The 25,468-nt window shown below is 40.0% G+C and overlaps 2 protein-coding genes across 5 annotated transcripts in view; one reads left to right on the top strand and one right to left on the bottom strand.

Moving 5' to 3' along the window:
* LOC126109739 (activin receptor type-2A) overlaps positions 1–17,087 on the bottom strand; it is a 117,151-nt gene extending 100,064 nt beyond the window's left edge. Inside the window, exon 1 of the mRNA XM_049914794.1 lies at positions 16,148–17,087. Within this exon, the coding sequence (XP_049770751.1) occupies positions 16,148–16,205 (58 nt within the window). The 5' untranslated portion in view covers positions 16,206–17,087. The remainder of the gene's footprint in view (positions 1–16,147) is intronic.
* A 65-nt stretch (positions 17,088–17,152) lies between these two features.
* LOC126109737 (F-box/LRR-repeat protein 2-like) overlaps positions 17,153–25,468 on the top strand; it is a 150,603-nt gene continuing 142,287 nt past the window's right edge. For 2 of the 4 annotated variants that reach the window (XM_049914793.1, XM_049914790.1), the window contains exon 1: positions 17,296–17,449. The gene's annotated coding sequence lies outside the window, so the exon portion shown is untranslated. Of the gene's footprint in view, positions 17,250–17,295; positions 17,450–17,494; positions 17,924–25,468 lie in introns of those variants that run through there. The other 2 variants (XM_049914791.1, XM_049914792.1) reach the window with 2 other exon arrangements.

Genomic DNA, 25,468 nt, shown 5'->3' with positions numbered 1-25,468 from the left:
CACAAATAAAATAAATTTGACTTAAAGGGTCATATCTCACTGCAATCAGAATCAACATTTGAAGGAGATGTCTTTGCAATGCGAAGACTGTATGCCTCGCATGGTGACTGCTACAAAGGGTGGTTTGGATGGCCCGCTGCTGAACACCAACTAATTTTACACATTCAAGTAAATGCAGATGGAACTATACAACAAATGATGACGAAAAGACTGAAGCAAGATGCGATATGTGCATTTGCAAGGAAACAATACTCTGAACACACACTTACTTTTAATTCCTTTTTTGAATCCACTTGTCAGGTACATTACATCCCCCCCTTCCCACCATGTGACTACTGAATCAAATATCCACAATTTAATACTGATATTCATTCCACACAGGCCACCTGCCCTATTCTCATGTAGCATGTAATCTATGCTGTGCGTTGGACATTTTGGTCTAATTTATTTGCACTATTGTTTCCTTACAAATCCTATTCACCGACAGATGGTCCTTGCATGAATAAGGATAAACAAAATAAATAAATAAGAGCAACAAGTAAAACGAACACCAACACCATTACAGTGTAATTTATACCTCCTTTCTCTCTCTCTCTCTCTCTCTCTCTCTCTCTCTCTCTCTCTCTCACACACACACACACACACACACACACACACACACACACACAAACTTGCACCTCTAACACAAATGGGAAGTCCCCATAAGTCTGAATACAAGGTGTAACAGTGAGAAGATCAAGTACCTGTAATCACTCTGGGATGTATTTGTATAGCATCTGAATGCCTCATTTTTAAAGCCAGACCTTTTTCATTTCCTGTAAATCATTAATAATTCAAAATTACAAGTCACAATGTTTGTGTTCTTGTGCGATTAAGAAACGTAAAATTGTACACGAGTACATATAACTCATACAACAAATGGGAAATTCTAACACGGACCGCAATTGAACCACAACTAATTTTACAATCTGTAGTAAAGGCGACTGGAAAATAGCATAAACAATAACAAAAGGACTAATTCACAATGCAAAACATATGCATTTGCAAAGGAATGAGAGTCTGCATACACACACTTACTTTGCTTTCATTGCCTCTACTGAAAACTTATCACCACTCAGCAATGTGGACTCCTTTTCCACTGCACTACTATTAATCCACTTATTAGGCTCATTTAATTTTTTCCTCAGGTACTACCAGCTCATATATGTCTGCATTTAATACTATATTTGTTAAGGGCATATCACACACACACACACAAACAAACAAAAACCATTTATCTCTTTCTCAAAATATGTGCATGTTCACTAACATGGGAAGTAGGCTCTCACAAATGTAAATGGCCACCAGTCTCAATACGCCGTGTGAGAATATACAGAGCATGTACTCACTGCTGGAATTGGGTGCAGTTGACATGATTGCCTCCCGACCTCACAGTGGCACCCACAAGCAAGCAGTGCCGTGCCTGGCCCTACAGGAGCAGCAGCAGTGGACGGCCCTAACTTGGTCTGATTGAGCCCACAAAAGCATCATTGAGATAAGAGATCCCAATAACTGCTTGTAATGCAGCTCCTTAAAGGACTGTCGGGTGGGAGGACAATGGCCCCTGCTCTTACCGGTCAGCATGCTGCTGCAGTGGGTCACGGATGGACGTGAAATGTGTTCAAATGAACGACTGATCAGAAAAATGTGAAGGCAAAATTTTAAAAAATAAAATGGGTACAAACAATCTGATTGGATAGGTACAGCGCACAAAATTACAATGCCTCTTTTAGTCACTTCTAGTACTTCTTGGAATCCAAATCTACACTCCAATAATAAATACAAGATGTTATATAACAGTGGTGCCAAAAATCTTGGAAGGTTCTTGACCAATTTGTTTCAAATTTTTCCACAGTGTTCTAATAAACATTCACAAGGACACTGGCTACGTATTTTTCTAGTGTATTATATGAATGGGAAACACTGTTACCAAAGATCTCAAAAAATTCTCAACCGATTAATGTCAAATATCTACATACATAAACAATATTTAACGTTGTTTCCAAAAATCTTGAAAAGCTATTAACCAAATTACTTCAAATTTTTACACAGTACTAATGTACACATTGTTTTTTAAATAACATGTACAGGTTTTCTGCTAAAACCAACAGCGAGCAAGAAACTGCTCTCGTGTACTCTGCTGTGGACATGTACAATTTCGTCAATTTTAACAACAGTAGCAGGGCATTTAAAACATTACATAAATTGTCAGGAGGTCAAATGTCAAATTAAACACCTTTCAGTTATCCAGTTTCCAAACTTATTTTATTTGCTGACTGTTCAACAGATGATGGTTGAAGCAAGCAGAAATCTCCTAATACCAGTATTGCTGGTCCCTGTTTTGATCAGAATTAAGATGGAATCTTCCTACACATCGGGCAGGGGCCTGAAGATGGCATAGTAAATCAGCGAAACTGGTAACAAAATAAAATAAGTTTGGTAACTGGAGGGCCGAAAAGTGTTTAATTTGATATCCTGTATCGAACAGCCGTGCCCCGCAACCATCTATGAAAAAATGTACTTACAGAGATAAAATAAATTGTTTCACACATATTTAGTCTCTCTCCTTATATGTAAGATTAAACAAAAACTGTATACAGAACAATTTTCTGATTAATTTCCTTTCCCACAGTTGGTTTTTAACAAAAAAACGAAAAGTTGGATTTATGGCTCATCAACTGATGATTAGAATACTACTAAGGAATCTGAATCGTCCAAAACTACATCACCCTACCTTTCGCAGATTAAAACTATGTGAAATACTCTCATTGAAGCTACTGTCCTCACAGATCCAGCAGCTACCATACCCCGTACACCAATGATCCCAACTGATCTAGTAATTTATTTTAAATGACTTTTGATCCAAAATCAGAAGGTGAGGAAGAGGAAACAGGTAGAGATATGGGGATGGGGTGGGGAGACGGAGAGAACGGAGGGGGCGGAGGGCGGTGATGAAGGAGGGGGGGGTGGGGGGAGAGGATATTAGGACACACAGCCAATTCCCATACATATTTAGCACTGCCAAGCTTGCTTGTCAGAATTAAAATATTTAAGGCGCTAAACAACAACTTCTACCAACAAATCTTTATTACAGTAAGATCATTTACATCTACATCTACATCCATACTCCGCAAGCCACCTGACGGTGTGTGGCAGAGGGTACCTTGAGTACCTCTATCGGTTCCCCCTTCTATTCCAGTCTCGTATTGTTCGTGGAAAGAAGGATTGTCGGTATGCCTCTGTGTGGGCTCTAATCTCTCTGATTTTATCCTCATGGTCTCTTCGCGAGATATACGTAGGAGGGAGCAATATACTGCTTGACTCTTCGGTGAAGGTATGTTCTCGAAACTTTGACAAAAGCCCGTACCAAGCTACTGAGTGCCTCTCCTGCAAAGTCTTCCACTGGAGTTTATCATCTCCGTAACGCTTTCGCGATTACTAAATGATCCTGTAACGAAACGCGCTGCTCTCCGTTGGATCTTCTCTATATCTTCTATCAACCCTATCTGGTACGGATCCCACACTGCTGAGCAGTATTCAAGCAGTGGGCGAACAAGCGTACTGTAACCTACTTCCTTTGTTTTCAGATTGCATTTCCTTAGGATTCTTCCAATGAATCTCAGTCTGGCATCTGCTTTACCGACGATCAACATTATATGATCATTCCATTTTAAATCACTCCTAATGCGTACTCCCAGATAATTTATGGTATTAACTGCTGCCAGTTGCTGACCTGCTATTTTGTAGCTAAATGATAAAGGATCTATCTTTCTGTGTATTCGCAGCACATTACACTTGTCTACATTGAGATTCAACTGCCATTCCCTGCACCATGCGTCAATTCGCTGCAGATCCTCCTGCATTTCAGTACTATTTTCCATTGTTACAACCTCTCGATACACCACAGCATCATCTGCAAAAAGCCTCAGTGAACTTCCGATGTCATCCACCAGGTATTCAAACAAACTGAAAAGAGCACATGTACCTTTCTAATGCAACTCAAAGCTGTATATGTTGCCATATCTTAATGCCATATTTGCACAATTACATCTTGAACTTGGTTCATGGTTGGAAATCATTTTCAAGCCATTCCATACTGCCACTAACAGTTTTGTTTTTGTTTGTTTCTGCACTTTTGTACAAATTTGGCCTTAGGACATTTTCAGGTGCCGACATAAGACCTACATTTGTTGACTGCACAATTACAAATTCTGTGATGGCTATAGAGGTATACTGACACACAGTGTTAATAGATTCAACTTTCAATCTCACGTAAGGATGACATATTGCATTACTACAGCATTATTGAGTTTCACTTTTAAGTAATAATTTATCAAAGAGAAGGACCTATTTTCATACAAATCATTAAGACAGCAACATTACAGATATGTAACAAATCATAAATTTAGTTACAGCTGATTTCCAAATGTCAATAATTCTGAACTCTTTTTTTTCCGTTGCCCTCCAGAATTTTGTGGAAATAACAACTATCAACTACAGCATACACTTAGTACACACTTGACAAAACATCAATTTTATTTATTAGTGTGCATTCACGAGGGGTATTAACTGTTTTCCTTCACTTTCTTTCATTTTTAAAAAATAAAACAAATAGTCTTTTAGCTGAATAACAGTCTCTTGTGAGTGACAAAAATTTGACACCACACACTGTTTAGAAACTTATATTATCAATTTGCTTTTATTTAGCAGAAGCTCACAATGAGTGAACAGAGGAACAACTTTCATTCACTTCATCAAGCACTGTCAACAGTTTCATGCAAGATAACTTCATAGCATCTACTGTCCCCTATTTGCATTGTATCCGATACTGTACAGCCAAGAGCCAAAAACACTTCCCTTCACAGACAAAACAAGAACTATAATCAAATCAAATTGCCAAGCATTAAATAAGAAATCTGTGACTGCATGATGACACTTCAATATTAACACCTATGAGCAGCTGAACAACACACGCAATTGTCAGATTTTTCTTGTGAGGTTTGATGGAGTTGACATTGTACGAAACACCAGCAGAAGCTCCGATCTGACTGCCAAGACAACAGGGATACCAGAAAAGGAAAGCAAAATCTTATGGAGTGGCGTAATGCCTGCATTCAGACTAGTGTTTGTCACCTTCAACCACTGCTATGAGCATAACATGCTTCTGCCAATAAAAACAAAATAGTCATTTTCTACCATTTCTTCCTCATCTCATAATACTCAGTTTATGATCTTTTGTCCCCCATATAATTTTGGCCTTAAAAGGTTGAGAAACTATACAGGATGTGTAAAAACCAATTGCAGAATATATATGTGACTAATGTGTCCTACAGTGTAAGACAGGGTCCGTCATACATTGGTCCCTAAAAGTTTGGTTAGTCAGCAGAGTTACCTGCTTTATATGGCCTAGGTCCTATGACAAAAGAACAATGTGTAACACAACATTATTGATGTTAAGCACAAATAATATTGCAAAAAAGTCCACAGCAAAAACGGAGAATACACAAAAGCCAAACAATAAGCAATGCTGCCATCTGTGTGGAGAACCTCGGTTCATTTCCCAATACTTCCTTAGACTTTTTTTTTTTTTCCCCCTCATGAAATGTAATCTAATACATCGGTCAATGTTACCAAGCACGAGAGCTTGGCTAGCCGTAAGATGTACAGGCTAACTCAGAAGGTGCCTCAATTTGAAATTTCATTGAGCAGTCATAAAAAATTGTGGAGATTGATCTCTGGTTCCTGGCAGAATATGCTACTGGAAGTTACATACTGTATTTTCAAACATCCCGTGTATGCATGCGGCAAGTCAAGGTATTAATGGAAATTAGGAATAAATTTGCCCCTGATGGCAAAAATAATCTTCAATTTTTGTTTTTGTGTCAAGATCAGTTTTGAAGTTACCAGTCCCATCCTCAGCTGCACGTGGTATATGAACATCTAATCGACAGGAGGTACGAAACATCCTGCCAGATCGAAACCGTATGACGCACGAAGACGAACTCGGGACCTCTCCCTTTCGCAGGGTAGTGTTCAACCTACTGAACTATCCAAACGCAACTTACAACCGATCCTCAAAGCTTTACTTCCACCAGTACCTCATCTACTACCTTCCTACCTTCCAAACTTCATACATTACAGAAGTTCTCCTGCGGGACTAGCACTACTGGAAGAAAGGATACCGTGGAGATACGGCTTAGCCATAGAGTGGTGGATGGTTCCAGAGTGAATTTTTCATTCTGCAACAGAGTGCCCAGAAAAAGGTAAATATCTCGAGTTAAGGTCTCAGTCCAGTATACATAGTTTTAATCTGCCAGGACGTTTCACATCAGCACACATTCAGCTGCAGAGTGAAAAATTCATTCTGATGGGAGGCATGTTTCTGCCAGGATCGATCACAGCTTACTGTCATCACCGTCCAGCACCACCACGATCTGTAACACCTGTGTCCACAATGCCACTGGGAAAGTGAATTCATTTAGGGGATTCCCAGGCCCTACATATCATACGACTGCACTGCAGTGTTCTGTCACAATGGAAAGTTTAAATATCACTGTATTAGCATACCAGAGGGCATTTTATACAATGAACACGGGAAAAAAATTCCAAACAGCCAAATCACTAGCAAAATATTTATTTAGATGACCAGTTTCATGTTATCATTAAGACACGAGAGAAATTACATACATTGGCTCCGAGTGGGCACAGACTGAAATGAATGGGGAATCTGAAAAATTTGTACAGGATCAGGATTTAAACCTGGGTCTCCTGCTTACTACGCAGATGCTCTGACCACTGAGCCATCTGGATACAGTGGTCACAGCAACTGCATAGGCTATCTTAGCACATCTCCCTTCAGACCAAAAGTCTCAACTTATCCAAACCTAGTGCTCCTTATCCGTTATCCTCATTACTCATGGCATTCCACCGATTCCCAAAAAAAGTTTGAGCTTGGTATGCATCTGCACTGAAGAGACCATTGGCTGCCTCACCTGACACACACACACACACACACACACACACACACACACTCTGATAAGCAAGAACTTTATACCACCTGCTTAATAATCACTGCTATGTCCACCTTTGGCATGGATAATAGCAGCGACGCATCATGGCACGGAAGCAATAAGGCCTTGGTAGGTCACTGTAGGGCGCTGGCTCCACATCTGAAGACGCAAGTGACCTGATTCCCATGAATTCCAGGGAGAGGAGAAATGAGCTCTGATGCCACGTTCAATCACATCGCAGATGCGTTCGCCCGGGTTCAGATCTGCCGAGCTGGAGGGGGCCAGCACATAAATTGGAACTTGCCACTGTGTTTGTCGAACCTCTCCATTATACTCCTGGCCTTATGACATGGTACATTATCTTGTTGAAAAATGTCACTGCCATTGGGAAACACAATCGTCATGAAGGCACGTATATAGTTTGCAACCACAGTACGATACGCCTTGGTCATCATGGTGCCTTGTAGGAGCTCCACTGGACCCATGGCTGTCAACGTAAATGTTCCCCAGAGTACAACTGAGCCACCACCTGCGTGTCACGGTCTCGCAGTACATGTGTCAGAGCTATTCCCCTCGATGAAAATGGGATCATGCCCTCCCATCAGAATGATGAAGAAGGTATTGGGATTCGTCAGACCACGCAACACACTGCCCCTGCGCCAACGTCCAGTGCTCATGGCGACGCACCCATTAGGTCGTAGTTGTCGATGTTAACATTGGCACGTGCATGGGTTGTAGGCTATGAAGGGCCATCGCTAGGAGTCTTCGATGTACTGTGTGTTCAGACACACTTGTACTCCGCCCACAATTAAAGTCCGATGTCACTTTCACCACATTTCGCCATCTGTCCTCTTTTACATCTGGATGTAGTTTAACCCATTAAGTACCAGTGTCCTATTTTGAGGACAGAGCACATATTTATTTATAAATACACAATAAATTATTAATTTGCAACTATTACTGTTCTACATCATTTGTTGATGCTTTTTATAACAAATGTATGCTTACAGGAAATTGAAAGCAATAAATCTTACCATTAATTGATTATTGAATACTAAGGCACACTTTTCGTTATTACTGGTATTTACTTTATCGACAATTTAGTAATATTTGAAATATGTGGCAAAGAGTTTTTGTGATTATTTATAGTCAACAATGTGTCTTTTAAACTACTTGCACTGTTAGCTGAATTGGAGTTATATTCATTGTTTTCCATCATTTCAGTTATTTGTATTGCTGCACATTTGAATATGAAACTCTGCTCCTGCTGATGTATTTTCTTTTTAGAACGTGGTAATTTTACCTTTATGTAAGTATACTTATGAATATGTTACCCATTAGTAAATAATACAGTTCCAAAAGGACAGAGGTATTTAAACATTCCCTTTTCTGCAGTTTGTGCTATGTGTTATTCTTTCATTTCACTTTATTTTATTACATTACATTTCATTTCATTTTATATAGATTACAATGGCCTTCAGACGAGATAGATACCTCACTAACGAAGAAATAGAAGATATAATAAACAGTGATGCATTCTATGATGCAGTGTCAGATGATGAGGACCATATTGATATCGTCGTATGTCCTCCTGAAGTAGACTGTATGCCCAATGAAGAAGAAGGTCCAGACGATGTTACTGGAACCGTGGAAGTCTCAGATGTGCCAGGCGCTACTGAATTACATTATGTTGCATCAGAGAATAACGAAGAAACTGCAAGTAAAACTTCACTGCCAAGTACATCCCAAGTTTCCAGAAGTAAATTGAAGAAGAGATGTCTTACTGATGAGAAAAGCAATTGGAAAAAGACACCTCCAGTTTATACAAAACAGTCTCAAACCAGTGAACATGACACCAGCACAAAGAGAGAGGAATTGAAGGAACAACTTTCTTCCTTGACTCCGAAGGAGATGTTTGAAGAACTGATGAACGAAAACATATATGAGTTCATAGTGAAAGAAACGGTGAGATATGCAGTAAATATGAAGAATATGCAGGATTTTATCTTCACAGTTGGTGAAGTGAAGGTCTTTGTCGGATTTCTTCTTTTTACTGGCTACCATACGCTCCCTGCTGAGAAGCTATACTGGTCTGAAGATGAAGTTGTTGGCATACCAATTACAAAGACAGCTGAGTCAAGGAATAAATATCAGAAGTTGAAAACATTGCTTCATTTTCAAGATAATGACTTAGCCAATGAAAACAAACACGATCACGGATTCAAAATTAGACCTCTCTCGAAAATGATAAATGAATCTTTTCAAAAATTTGGAATATTTGAGGAAAATTTGTCAATTGACGAAATGACATTCAAATACTATGGACAAAGTGGGCTGAAACAGTTTATCCAAGGCAAGCCTATTAGATTTGGCTATATGTTGTGGTCTCTTTGTGAAGCAAGTGGCTACTGTTTCAAATTTGATTTATACTGTGGAAAGGATCCAGAAGATACTGCAAGGGATGACCTATTATTGGGACCAAGAGTAGTCCTAAACATGCTGGACTGCATTGAAAAACCAGAGAATCTTTGTGTGTACTTTGACCATTTCTCCACTAGTAGAGATCTTCTGATTCAAATGAGAAATCTGGGTTTTCAAGCAACTGGGACTGTCACAGAGAATCAAGTTGGTGATTGTCCACTACTGAGCAGCAACGAACTGAAAAAGACAGTTCGGGGAAACTATGACTACCAGTTCAAGAGGAATGGTGAAGTCTTATTTGTTCGATGGCACGACAACAGATGCGTTACAATTGGTACACATTTTGACAAAGTTGAACCTTTGGGAGCAGCTACGCGGTACAGTAGACAAGCAAGTAAGAAGACACAAGTGCAACAACCCGCCGTTTTGAAATTTTATAACGTGTACATGGGAGGTGTTGACCACCATGACTGGTTAGTTGGAAAATATGCGACGGTAATTAGAGGGAAAAAATTGTTGTTGTTGTTGTTGTTGTGGTCTTCAGTCCTGAGACTGGTTTGATGCAGCTCTCCATGCTCATTAGTTATGTGATCTACCCATCTAATCTTCAGCATTCTTCTGTAGCACCACATTTCGAAAGCTTCTATTCTCTTCTTGTCCAAACTATTTATCGTCCATGTTTCACTTCCATACATGGCTACACTCCATACAAATACTTTCAGAAATGGCTTCCTGACGCCTAAATCTATACTCGATGGTACTGGGTTGTATTTAAACGTATGCTGGAAATGGCCCTTGTAAATGCCTGGCTCTTCTACAGACTAGTACATGGGAAAAATGCACTGGATTTACTGGATTTCAGACGTGCTGTTACAGTTACATACCTGAAATTGGACACTGGAAGACCGAATATTGGACGTCCAATGGAATGCCCATCAAGTCAGTTGAGAGTGATACCAGACATCAGGTTTGGTGGAATTGGTCATATGATTGACAAAAGAAGCACGCAAAGAAGATGTGTAAGAGCTAAATGCAACGGGAAACCAAAAACATATTGTGTTAAATGCCGTGTAACACTGTGTGTGAAGTGTTTTGTACCATTTCACAAGAAATAAATAGTCAAGACTTGAATACAGTTTAGTATGGTATACGATACTGTTAGATCCCAGCATCCTACTTTGAGGACGGCCATTTTATCAGCATGTATAAATATTCTTTGGCTATTTTTGTACATATTGTGGTTCATACACTATGTACATTATAATTACGGAATATAAAATTCATTTTTTTTTAAATTAATTTGGGACTTAATGGGTTAACCTTGGTCACGCCCCATGTTGAAGACACTCACCACAGCACTTCTCGAAAACCCAACAGGTCGTGCAGTTTTCAAAATGCTCATGCCGAGCCTCCCAGCCACCACAATCTATCCTCGGTCAAATTACGATTGTGCACCTTCCCTGTCCGACACACATACAGTATGCTTACTGATACTACGTGCACTGTTTGTTTGTCTGACTAGCAGTCATTCCTCGGCAGCTGGTGATGCTATCGCCTAGATGGGTTAATATCGATAGCAGGTTGTTGGTCATAATGACACATATGTGTTAGGGTACTCCGTGCAGTTGCAAAAAAATATATATATCATGCTAGGATAGTTCGTGCAATGGCAATGACGATTGTGTGTGGATGGCTTGGTAGTCTGAGCAACTGTCTGGTAAGCAGGAAACCCAGGTTCGAATCCCAGCCCAGCATAAATTTTCAACTTGCTCCATTCATTTCACTCAAAATCCACATGCACACATGTCTAACTACTTTGTGTCTTAATTCATAATGGCTGCTGGATCAAAATTATTGAATGTTCTTTCGGTCATGTCCAAAAGAACTGAAACAGAATATATACTATGTTACCATCTTCGGACCTGCAAGGACAGAATCATATTGACAGGATAATAATTTTACAAAAGGTATAACCAAATACAGTTGGCTTATCCATATATATGGAAAGTTATGTACTTTCAACTTTACAATTCATACAATCTCTGTCATCTGCATTTTGAATTGTGTCATACCACAAATGTATGTATAAGGACCATAGAACACATTGGACATAAGCATGTTATAATAAAAAAAAACTGTGTGTACAAAACCTAAGATCAATGTGTGAACTGCCAGTGTCCGTGCTCATACCACAGCTGAATACAGACTAAAATGTCAACTAAACCCAACACTACATCGTAAGCTCGCCAGAAGGCACTACAGTAGTCCAATTTACAATTTGGTTTTCCGTAACAGTAGTAGTAGTAGTTGTTAACCCATAAATAAAAAGAGCTGTACAATAACAAGAATTTTTCCTTTTCGAAGCCCAAACCCCACCAGGGAATTCTATGGTATTGACCAGATAATTTTATAAAATTATTCTTATATTAAAGGGAATAAAAGTCTTAATAATGTGTAACTGCAACATCCAGCTGTTCCTTGATGCAATATAGTAAACAATCAAGCTAATCATTCTTTATACAGCGTAACAAACGTCGAAGTATGTCATCGTATTTGCAAGGTTTACGCGCAACTGCACTTTCAGAGATACATCAAATTCCCTTTGTGATGGCACTATATGCTTGCAGTATTTGTCTTTCCCAAGTTCATTATACTATAGAGTGGCCTCATTCTGCCAATGTCAGGAATATGCATTTTATAAGCCTCTCTTTCCCATTTGATATGTATATGGAACAAGTGGATGTCACCACGTAAACACCAGGCTCTTCCCTTGTCATGTGAACTCTACATTAAATTCAGATTGGAGGCGGTAAAATTTTTTAACAGCCTAATTGAAATATTGTGTCTCATACCTTCTCAAATAATGTTTCACAGTGCCATCACCTTTCATCTGAAAACACAAATTAAATCCCCTGGGAAAGTGCAAAAAACTTGTGGTACTGACTACATTGGTGAGTTATAATCTGAACAGAAAACATGGCGATACTGTACTTTTGACGTATCCCTTAATTTTGATTTGCTGAGGTTCCCACACATGAGCGCTATTCGAGAATGTTGTCACACTAACTCTCATATGCAATCACTGTCCAGTCTGATACCGCTTTGCCAACTCACAACCGAACTGTCATCTTACAACTCAACCCAGAACTTGGCCTACACAGTAGATCATCTCCTCGCCAAGTCTAAGATATTGTATTCCCATTCATTGGCTTCACCAATTAACAAACAGTCACCTCCCAATCTAACCTAGGCATCGTGCTATACTACATTTCTGTTCGACACCACAACCTTCATTCCAATCTCCTTTTTAGGTGACACAGTCATGACTTCACCAACTCGTAACCCAATTATCATCTTACAAACTTATCTAGACCTCAGGCCATGCTACGTATCAGTCTGTCACAACAACTTTCATTCCCACAGAATGCTTCTTTTTACATGACATATTTGTTGACTTCACCAATGCAAAACCAAATTATCTCCCAGCAAAGCCTAAACCTGGAGCTATACTACAGATCAGTCAGCTTCATTATACCTGACCCATTCCTTGGTTCTGCCACGATACCACCAAATCGTCAACTTCCAACCTAGCATAAACCTCTTGGTTGAAGTGAAAAGTTTCAATTTTGGCCTCTTTTCTCTCTCTGGTTACATGAAATTATCCAAATGGCTACATGAAACTGGCGTATCACCAACCCATGAGCAGTAGAGAAACATCACCGTGACTGGCTCTGGTCTAGATCTAGACTGTAGCCTATATGAAAACTCTCATGTTCACATTGTGGTCTGATACATTTCAGTTACTGACACTGGCAAATTTCAAGGCATCAATAACAAGAACAGGAAAATTGTAACGTGCAATACATCACCAGCCAAAACCATCAGCCTTCTATTTCTGTCAGTCATCTGCCTTCTGGAGTGACCAGTGAAAATATAGCACTGCCTTTTTGTGTCAGTGTATGTGTTAACAACTGTACTGTTGTAAAATACACCATGAAAAAAAATCACAATGTAGGCCCTGTCATACACAAGTGAGAGGAATCATTTCCTGTATCTCTCACAAGAAATTGGTACTTTGTGTATAGCACTCCCAGTTTGCTAGTTGTCGGAAGGTAAGCTGCAGCAACAGGTATGGAATTAAAAAGATCAAGTGGTAGAGCACAAACTTCCAATACTCTATGTTTCACTCCACTGAGAATACACCTAGCGCACACGCGCGCGCGCGCACACACACACACACACATACACACACACACACACACGGGGTGGGGGGGATGTACCATGAGAAGGGCTACTATGAGAAGTCAACTTCTGAAATGAGATCTGATCCTGCCCCCACACACATCACCCACTGTCACCCTCCTAACTCCCACATTATCACTGTCAATCATTATGACATTCTCCAACCATTATCCTCATCCCAAGTTTCCTACCCATGCAATACTCCTTGCCATAAAACTTGCCCCAAGCAACCTAACCACTAACACACACTCCACGCACACCATTGGGATCAAGGGCAGAGCAATTTGCAAAACAACACATACTGTTTATCAAATACTTTGTGTCTGCTACACATAATGTACACAACATGTCATTTATACAATGTCAGCACATTTCATTAACAGTTACACAAGACTCTTAATTTAGTTTTCATTTGATGCACTCTTCCATATTGCAGTAGTTATAATGGACTTGATATAGGCGTATGGGATATATTTCTGACAATTTTTATCCTCTTCTATTTAAGGCCTACCTACTGACCTGAATTACAATAAAAAGGCCACGTAAGGAAACAGTTCCTCAACTGACTGAATTAGGTAGAAAATATATAGATTTTCTTTTTCAGGATGAATAAGTCAATGCTATATCCACAAACTGGCTGCCAGGAAAACAAACTACAAAACTCCCACCAGCTGTCACAGTATAATGATCAATGTCTTATGAGTGCAAACGAATAAATTTATTGTCCTGTTTCAATGTACAGTGTGGCGGTGTGAGATGTTGTCACCATGTTACATAAGTAATTTCAAAAATAGATGGACATCAGAAGTCCTTGATTTGAGTTTCTCAATATTTTAAATGTAAATAAAAACAGCAGTATGCACAGGTAGTTACTAGTTAGAATCTGAAAATACTTTAGTGGTCACAAAACAATCATTAGTTCATTCACATTAAGTATTCTGTAGATCACATCTTGACGTGCAAAAGCTACACAATACCACAGACATGCAGTTATGATCAACTACTTCTGTAATTATACCAATGACAGGCACTTTATATTCTATGTATACAACAGTTCCAATTCTCCATTTGCAATCTCTACAAATTCGTGTCTTGCACAACACTACAAAAGCCACCAACCCTTTAACCATATTTTTGAACAGTTGTTTGCTCATTATAGCACATTCACTATTTAGGTGGATATATTAAAATCTATTAAAAGAGGTGAAGTTATGTAGGGGATAGAGGTTTATGTCCAATAGCTATAGCTTCTGATGATGGCAACTAATTTTAAAACAAAGTACCGATGTCCTAGTATTTGAATAATTTTAAAAGATTTGAAAGTTATCAATAGTAACACTGACATAATCTGAAGATTGGATTGAACACAATCATGCTTTGGTAGGCACTGTTCTTACTGAATGTAGGAAAGGCTTCCTTGCCTGCAACTTGCACACTGGCTTACCTATCATTCAACAGAGCATTTACTGTGGCAAAGGACTAGAACCATGGTGCAACTTTCAACTCAGGCAAGAAAAGACATCCAAAGATGAAAGGTGTATTAAGTGCCACAACAACCCAAGAACCAACTGAACATTGGATTCCAAATCTTTTGACATGTAGTTGTCACTTACCTGTGCAGATACTAAATCATAGTAAACATTCAAAATTTGCTTTAGTCAAGGTTAGACTTTTAGATGTTTGATGAACCTATATGGACTAGTTGTGAGTCTATATCAAACAACTCACATTCACCTGGATTATTTTGTTCATATTAATCATTTAACAAAATCCTACTTTTGAATAGGGTTAGAGCATGATAGTGTCCCCACTCGAAATTTTGACTGTCATGTGAGGCTGTTCTGTAGCATGGACCAATGTTTACATTACGTTGGAAGGTGTAAACTTTTTGTGAAAACGAAATAAAGACTGGGGTAACAGAACAATCTGTGGCATACACAAAGGTCTACATTCACTCCATATTAAATATACAGTCTTCACAATATCAACAGCAGGCCTACTAGTGAAACACCACATTTAATGATTACGAACGCCCTTGATAAATAAAAACAGAAACAAGTCTGATATTCACTGCTTCTAGGAGAACTCATGGTGTTATAGCCTATTTTCAAAGAATAACATAGTAAACAATGTCAACAACCAGCCAGAAACTTCTGCATCCAACATGTTGTCTTTCGTTAAACAACCCATTTGAGGAGTTTTTTAAAGGCTTACACTGAAAACACAGCATTAACGTCTCCGCTGCGAAACATCTCTTCGGACAAATTTCAAAATGGCAAATAATAGTATTGTCAGTCATTTAAAACTGCACAGTTTTGACACCATTGAACCATGTACCTACCACCTTGCAACTATCTAAGATTTAAACTAGAATGGACGTAGAATGGGTAGAGTAGAATGTTATTAAGTACACATAGAGACGCCTTACAGCTTACCGAAACAGAAGCATGCGATGACCAGGAATGTAGACTTGATGCACCAGCTGCCAACCATTGCTTCTGACGAGTTTTCGTCCTGCTCTTACAAATGCTATTAACAGACTGCCTTAACGTCACATTGATCATAGCACACTGTCTCTGTGAGGCTTTGGCACTTAATACCTGAACGGTGGGGATATTTGTACTTAAATAGGCCCTGAACACAAATTAGGCCTCACGGAGGTAAACAGATATAAAGTAAAGGATATCTTTTAACAAAAGTCTCCATTTATTTGATTGATTTTAACACATATTTCCACTAGAAAGCAATTTTCCTTTCTATGTGGACTTCGTATGGGCTTTTTCAGTGTGAAACACACGAAACTGTTTACAGCTGCCTGAACGTCGCATTACTGTTAACCTGCCTGCGACTATGAAGTCGCTCGTCTCTAATTCTGTAGCCATCCAATGGAATATGAACGACGTCCAGCTCCACGAAGCACTTACAAAAGCTGAAAGTCAGGGGCATTGTACTACACATTTCGCTTACGTCTAATCTTCATGAATTCCGCTTGCTCTGCTAAAAAATTTAATTTGATCTCACTGAACAATGTGTCCAGAATAGTCGCACGCAAGAATCGTATAAATACGGTATAAACATTTTCTCCAAATTATGATTCATCAATTTGTAAACTTTATTATTGCTTCTAAAACCATTAAGTACTTCACAGACGTACAAACAACACACATTTCACAACACACTGCAGACAAACACAGCACTTTGCTACAGGCAATATGGCGCACTTTTTTTCCTTAACACTTTTTGCACATATCTACAGCCTACCGGATGCTAAAATAACAAGGCAACACAGTGTCAATATTACCAACGATATAGACTATTTTTTATTAATTATGTGATGCATTTCACAAAAATAAAACCTATTTCTAACGAGATAAACCAGAGGCAGCACGCGGCGTAATCCTGAGTAAACAACAGTATATCGATGTATCAATTTAGGTGGCCTTGAAAACTACGTGTTTTCGTCAATGGAGGAAACTTGTTTACCACCTTCGCATACTTTTCCAGAATTTTTTATTCGTGTAGACACTCCAAATAAAGGTACTTAGCCCCACATTTTAGTCTTGCGTCAAAATGGCGTCATGTTATAAGCAAAACCCCTCAATTGCAATCACATATGACAAGCAAATCTAAGTAGAATCACTGCCTATTGGCTTGTCAATGCGTCAACTATTGACAAATTTCAGGGATTATTCAAGGCAGAAATGAATTATTTCTGGTCATTATTTTGGCAGTATTTGGTTAGTACATCGTGCTGTGGAATTGTTAAATAATGTGGAAAGAAGTGAAAGCTCAGCAGTGCTCGGGTTGAATTACTGAAAGAGTGATATCGTGGCCCACAGAGAAAAACCATTTTTTTAATTACCCGTAGCATGTTAATTCGACGATAAGTTCTCGTTTCTCATATACCGCTTTATTTTCTTCTATTGTGACTTCAGCGAGCGTAAATTTCAGCTGTTGGATAATGTTATAATCACGACAACAATAATTATTAAACTTTGTATAAAATCAAAAATATTCGCCATTTTTGACATTCATGTACCGATTAATGATAATTGTATGGTAAAACCCATTCATTTGAAATACGCTGGAACAAAAATGTCGTATCACTTTATTAGAGCGCTGTGTGCGCCCTGTTGGCAAGAGACGCTTTTCATAAAAGGAAAGAAAACACGAAAATACATTTTTTCACACCAGCTACTGCAAATATTGTTGTAAGTTACATATTTATGTAGATAGGCATGTCTTTTTTTTATTAAAGTATCTGTAAGAAGAGAAGGATGTCAAAGTTTGAACTTTATACTGGTACCAAGGGCATTCGAGACTGAGCAGACATTTACCAGAAGTAATTAAAAGAGCCCGTTTTTTAGTTTGATATGGATGTAAAATCTCACCCCTCCCTACAGTTCAGAACAAGTAATGTACTAGCACAGAAATATAAACCTTTCCATGTTCGACAATGCTTCTCATAAGCTAGTAAAACTCTCTTCGTATTTGGGGAAAGGGGGTACAGTGTGGGAGCTATCTGATTCATAATTTGTGATTACCTTTTTTCAAGCTTATTTCAAATATCTTTTTCTGTTGGTTGGCTTAGAACTTTTAGCTGTTCTGTATGAAACAGAACAATCCATTACAATCATAATAATTATTTATATGTTCAGTAACCCATGTAACTGCATTTTAATGAGATCATCTCTGGCTTAGAGGGTATTGCCAGAAGAGAGTACTACTTGTCATATGGTCAGATTTGTATAATCAAGGCTAATTACTTGCGCCATCTGTGTTTCTAAGTGGCAAAGTCTGAGAGTATGTTTGGTAAAGATAAGCTATCTGTATTTTGGACTCGTAAATGTCACAATAAGCTCTTGGCATACCTCAGAAACAGCCCTTGTACACAACAGAAGAACATTTTGTTTGCTTGAGAATGAGGATCTTCGCTTAACCACCTAGATCTTGGAGATAGTACAAACATGTAATTCAACCTCATTTTCAGCTTCATACCATGAAAGTGTGTGATTGCTATGTGATGTAACCATTAGTAAATAATATCTGGGGCACCTGCCACACACTAGCTGCATCATATTTGCTAATTCATTTTATTTCATTTCATTTATTTATTTACTCTATGACCATTTGGGACAGCAATATAGGATATATTAGATACATTAGAGAAATCTACCATCAGATTAGGTGAGGAGAGCACAGGAAGTTGGCCATGGCCTTTTTTTATCTACATCTATATCTGCAAACTACTTTGAAGTGTATGGCAGAGGGTAGGTTTCATTTGTACTAATTATTGGGGTCTGTTTCAAATCTATTCACACATGGAGCACAGGAAGAATGTATGTTTAAATGCCTCTTTGCATGCTATAATTTATCTAATCTAGCCCTCACAAATCCTATGGGAGCAGTATATAGGGGATTGTTGTGTATTTCTCAAGTCATAATTTAAAGCCAGTTCTTGAAACTTTGTAAGTAGCCTTCTCGGAATAGTTTATGTCTATCTTCAAGAATCTGTCAACAGTTCAGTTTCTTCAGCATGTCTGTGGCACATTCCCATAGGTCAAACTAATTTGTAAGCATTCGTGCTTCTCTTCCTGTTTACGTTCAATATCCTCTGTTAGTCCTGTTTGTTATAGAGGGGTCACATGAGTGATTTGTAAGTAATCTCTTTTGCGGACTGCTCTCATTTTCCCAGCATTCTACCAATAAACCAAAGCCTGCCATCTGCTTTACCAGCAATGAAGCTCATGTGACCATTCCACTTCATATCCCTACAGAGTGTTTCACTCACCTATTTGTAGGAGTTGGCCAATTCCAACTGTGACTTACTGACATTACAGTCATAGGATACTACTTTTTTTGTGAAGTGCACAATTTTACATTTCTGAACATTGAAAGCCAGTTGACAACGTTTGCAGCACTCCGAAATCTTTCCAAGATCTGATTGAATATTTATTCAGCTTCTTTCAGACAGTACTTCATTATTGCTAACTGCATTACCTGTGAGAAGTCTGAGATTACTATTAATATTTTCTGCAATGTCATTAATATAGGCTACATAACTAACAGCAAGTGTCCGAAAATGCTTCTCTGGGGCACACCGAAAGCTACTTCTATATTTGTAGACCACTCTATCCAAGATAACGTGCTGCATCCTTCCACCAAAAAATCCTCAATCTAATCACAAATGTTGCTCGATACCCCATACTGTCGCACTTTTGCTGATAAGTGTAAATGTGATACTGAGTCAAATGCTTTCCAGAAATATTGCATCTAGCTGTCTACTTTGTTCCAGCACTTTCAGGATGTAATGTGTGAAAAGTGCAAGCCGGGTTTCACATGCTCAGCATTTTATGAATCCGTACTGGTTGGCTTGAGTAGGCTGTTCTGTTCAATATACCTCATTATGTTTGGCTTAGAATATGATTTAAGATTCTACAACAAATTGGTGTCAAGGGTACTGGACAGTGGTGTTGTGGATCGTTTCTACAGCCCTTTTTATAGACTGGTGTGACTTGTGCTTTCTTCCAACTGCAAGCACTCCTGGACTCTATCAACAATTCTAGACCACTATGGGAAGCCATCAGGACTCTCAGTAAAGGCAGTTGTTTACGTATAGTGGCATTGTTGAAACAGGGTGTCTCCAAATAACACCAGGAGATATTGCACCGACAATGGCAGAGCATTTTGCACTGATTACCACCACTGCTGGTCAGGATCCAGTGTTCTGTCATTACCGTGCCACCGTGGAGACAGTAAAGTTGGACTTCTGGTCCTACAACTGTCCACTCTCCTTGTGGACACTTGTGATTGGTGCCCAGTCATGCAAAATACAGTACTGCATTCTGCAACGCTTGCAAATAGTTCAAAGGAAATTCTCTTATGAATTTTTAGTTCTTTACGTCTGACGGACTAGTTTCCCAGCTCATGGCGAGAGGCAATTTTGGCACCTCTCCTCAAATCAGGAATGTACCAAACTTGAGCCAGCAGTTATCAGAGCATGACCTTAACAAGCTGTGTAGGAAATACCCAAGAGTGCATGTTCGGCCATCATCTGGTCTGGATATATGAGACCAGTCAGCCTCTTAGAACCTCTATGAGGAGATGTCGGTCAGCTGTCAACAAACAGATACTGCTAGAAATGGAAATCCGGCAGCCTTTCCTACAGAATAAGCATTGTCTAGGGATATTTTTGTGGCACCAGTAAGGCATACGACACTACTTGGAGGCCCAATATTCTCAGTCAGCTCTGTCACTGAGACTTTTGTGGCTGCTTCTTCATCTCCATTTGGTCCTCCCTCTCAAGATGCCTTTTTAGGACAGAGTCAGTGATGTGCTGTCAGATAGTTTTTTGCAGGAGAATGGTGCTTCCCAGGGCAATGTTTTAACCATCACCCTCTTTGCCCAGCACAGATTCCTGTCCAATGCTCCTTATTTGTGGACAATTTTGCAGTCTCCTGCACCTCCTCCAATACCATAATGGCAAGTTGTCATCTGCAACATACAGTGAAGAGGTTTGATGAGTCAGTTGCAAATACTGTTTTTACATTTTGTACAGAGAAGTGTGTACATGATCATTTAAATCTTTCTCTCGTATTTTTAATTCACCTGAATTGAGCTTGTGGGACATTATTCTTACTTTTATAAAGATGCTTGTGATGTTTCTGGGCCTCATTTTTTACTTCAAATTGTTGCGGTTACCATGCCTCGAGGTCCTGAAGGTGAGGGTCCATAAGGCACTCGACATCTTGAACTGTCTCAGCCACAGGTCCTGGGGAGCTGACAGGGTGTGTCTGCTCCAGTTTTATCGGGCCTTCACGCAGTCATGGCTGGGCAATGGGTGCACAGAGTACTGGTCAGCAAGGCCTTCTTACCTGAAGATCACTGACGCTGTCCTCCGTGAGGGTACCAGGATGGCCCCATACCCAGTCTCCGTGCTGAGGCTGGTAGACCACTGCTTACCGTCTGACAGCAACTTCTCATAGTGTGTCAGGTGTGTAAGTTCCTCACTACTCCCATATCTCAGCTTACCATACGATTGCTCATCCAGCTATGGAACACCTCTTTACCAATTGTCCACGGGCAATGAGACCATTTGGAATCTTCGTGAAGTGCGTGCTGGAGACTCTCGTTGTGAGACATGTATGGGCTCAAATCTGGGGTTTTGACCAACTGCCACCCTGGCTTCTGCAGAGATCCAGAGTGATTTCAGATTTACAGGAGAGACTGCACTTCTGCTAATGTTTTTAATACACAATTTTCTGACAATTTAAATGAACATCTCACCTACATAGCTGTATTCTGTGGTGGATCTAAACAAGGGTACTCTGTCTGCTACTCTGATATTTTCCCTGATCGACTCCTCAAGAATCGGTTGCCTCCAGACTTCACTGTCTTCGAAGCCAAGTTATCCGCTGACCTGAGGGAGCTGGAGAAGGTGAGATGTGTCTTGCCTGCTAATGCCTCATCTGTTCCAACTCCATGAGTGCCCTTCAGTCTGTGCAATGCATGTTCCAACCAGTAAAGTAGTCCAGCATATCTAGTTATTTATTTATTTATTTCAAGTTCTGTAGATCCATATGAGAATATATCTGTGGATATAGAACAAGTTAAATTTTTACAAATTATTCTTTAGTGCACAAGTACATTGTTCTTATCATATAAATAACAGGAACAGCCTCCACTTGGAAAGGCTGGGGAAGGGGGTGTCTTTCTGCTGGGTGCCAGGGCAAGCGGCTATTGCACAAAATGGGTGTAGCAGACAAGGAGGCGTGTAGTGATCCTCGGTTCAGTATGCCGTCCCACTGCACGCTATCGCCTCGCCATTGAGGTAGGAAGTTGTGTGTCAGTGGGAAAAGGAGTGGCTGGAAGTGGCAGGCAATAAGCTGTATTAAATGAAGCAGAGAACAATGCCAGGTTGTGCCTCCTTCCAGCCACACAGGCAGGATGAGGTCCTCCTTAGTCGTCTTCACATAGGCCACAGCCTTACAATGTGCAGCTTCTTGCTCCGGCAAGAGGACCCTCTAATGTGTGATACTTGTGGTGTATAAGTTACCAAGCACTGTCTTATTTCCAGACCAGAGGGCAGCAGCAGATTTGCCAAAAGATCTGCCCTCTATTTTTAAGTACACTATGTGGTCAAAAGTATCCGGACACCCGCAGAAACATATGCTTTTCATATTAGGTGCATTGTGCTGCTACCTCCTGCCAGGTACTCCATATCAGCAACCACAGTAGTCATTAGACATCGTGAGAGAGCAGAATGGGGCACTCCGCGGAACTCACAGACTTTGAACGTGGTAAGGTGATTGCCTGTCACTTGTGTCATACGTCTGTATGTGAGATTTCCACACTCCTGAACATCCCTAGGTCTACTGTTTCCAATGTGATAGTGAAATGGAAATGTGAAGGGTCACATACAGCATGAAAGCATACAGGCTGACCTTGTCTGTTGCCTGATAGAAACCGCAAACAGCTGAAGAGGATTGTAATGTGTAATAGGCAGACATCCATCCAGACCACCACACAGGAATTCCAAACTGCATCAGGATCCACTGCAAGTAGACAGTTAGGCAGGAGGTGTTAAAACTTGGATTTCATGGTAGAGCTGCTGCCCATAAGCCACACATCATGCCGGTAAATGCCAAATTACGCCTCGCTTGGTGTAAGGAGTGTAAACATTGGATGACTGAACAGTGGAAAAACGTTATGTGGAATGACGAATCATGGTACACGATGTGGCGATCCTATGGCAGGGTGTGGGTATGGCGAATGCCCGGTGAACGTCATCTTCCAGTGTGTTTAGTGTCAACAGTAAAATTCAGAGGCTGTGGTGTTATGGTGTGGTCATGTTTTTCATGGAGGGGGCTTGCGCCCCTTGTTGTTTTGCATGGAACTATCACAGCACAGGCCTACATTAATGTTTTAAGCACTTCTTCCTTCCCACTCTTGGAGAGCAGTTCGGGGATGGCGATTGCATCTTTCAACACGATCAAGCACTTGTTTATAATGCGCAGCCTGTGGCGGAGTGATTACATGACAATAACATCGCTGTAATGGACTGGCCTGCACAGAGTCCTGAACTGAATCCTATACAACACCGGGATGTTTTGGAACGTCGACTTCATGCCAGGCCTCACTGACCAAATCAATACTTCTCCTCAGTGCATCACTCTGTGAAGAATGGGCTGCCATTCCCCAAGAAACCCTCCAACATGTGATTGAATGTATGCCTGCGAGAGTGGAAGCTGTCATCAAGGTTAAGGGTGGGCCAACACCATATTGAATTCCAGCATTATCGAGGAAAGGCACCACGAACTTGTAAGTCATTTTCAGCATGGTGTCCGGATACTTTTGATTACGTAGTGTAACTTTCGAATGAAAGTGGTTGGAATTTTAAGGTTCTGTGATATGCCCAATCCTTAGTATTAGTTTGCTGGTCTATCAGTTTAGCTCTTGTCATCAATAAACATTAGTATATGTATAGAGAGGATACTACAAACACACACAATTTTTTAAATATGGACTTGCAGTGTGTCCTTGTAGAGCTGTTTATTAAGATTTATGCAGCCCTTTCTGTAATGTAAAACAATTCAATGAACTGACTATTAGCACCCCCCACCCCCACCCCCCAGCCTGAAAAAACTGTTCCATAAGATACAAGGGACTGGAAGTAAACAATGTAAACCACTATAGTAACTTTTGAGGAGCACACTGTTGAAATGACTAGCAGAGCAGGACTTGCCAAAATGAGTCTCTTGAAGGGTCTTGTTACATGGTCTTTCCAGTCTGAGTCTTGATCTACATGCATTTTTAAAAGTATTGTGCATCATATCCTAACTCATTTCTGCCCAATACCAGTTGAAGGTCATTCATTTTTCCAAATTGAATGTACTCTCTAAAAAGAAAAAAAAAAGCCCCAAAGGAATTATCCAAATGAGACAGAAATCGGTGGATGTAATGTAGGTAACAAATGATTACAGTTTCAGAAAAATTGGGTGATTTATTCAACACAAAGTGCTTCACAAATTGAGCAAGTCAATAAAGTATTGGTCCACTTCTGGTCTTAATGCATTTGGATTGGTATTGATTGTGGCTCCCCTCCTGAGGGATATCATTCCCGATTCTGTCCAATTGGCAAAATACCAAGCTAATGTTCAAAACATTTTCAGTTGGGAAGAGGTCTGGTGACCTTACTGGCAAAGTTAGGGTTTGAGAAGTGTGGAGACAAGCATTAGTATCTCTCACCATGTGCAGGCAGACATTATCTTGCTGAAATGTAATCCCAAGATGGCTTGCCATGAAGGGCAACAAAACGGGGCATATAATACCATCGGCATTCTGCTGTGCTGTAAGGGTGCCACAGATGACAACCAAAAGGCTCTTGCTATGAAATAAAATGGCACCCCAGACTATCACTTCTGGATGACAGGTCGTACAGTGGGCTATAGCCGTCGCTGTCCGGAACATCTTCAGACACGTCTTTGCTGATCATCGGTGCCTCAGTTTGAAGCAGGACTCATCACTGAAGACGAGTCTCCTCCAGTCAATGAGATTCCAGACAGAAGACATAACTGGAGACGCCCCGAACAGTGATGGGGATACCAACCAGACTGTCACCCACTGTACGGCCCAACAACCAGAAGTGGTGGTCTGTGGTGCTATTTCATTTCTTATCATGTCAGGATGCCTCTGGTTGTCACCCATGGCGTTCTCACAGCACAATGGTACACCAACAATATTCTACGCCCCGTTTT

The sequence above is a fragment of the Schistocerca cancellata genome, chromosome 12 (assembly GCF_023864275.1).
Source record: "Schistocerca cancellata isolate TAMUIC-IGC-003103 chromosome 12, iqSchCanc2.1, whole genome shotgun sequence".
In the NCBI taxonomy this organism is placed as follows: Eukaryota; Metazoa; Arthropoda; class Insecta; order Orthoptera; family Acrididae; genus Schistocerca; species Schistocerca cancellata.
Note: the sequence above shows the minus strand (reverse complement) of the source record. Positions and strands in the feature narration are given on the sequence as shown.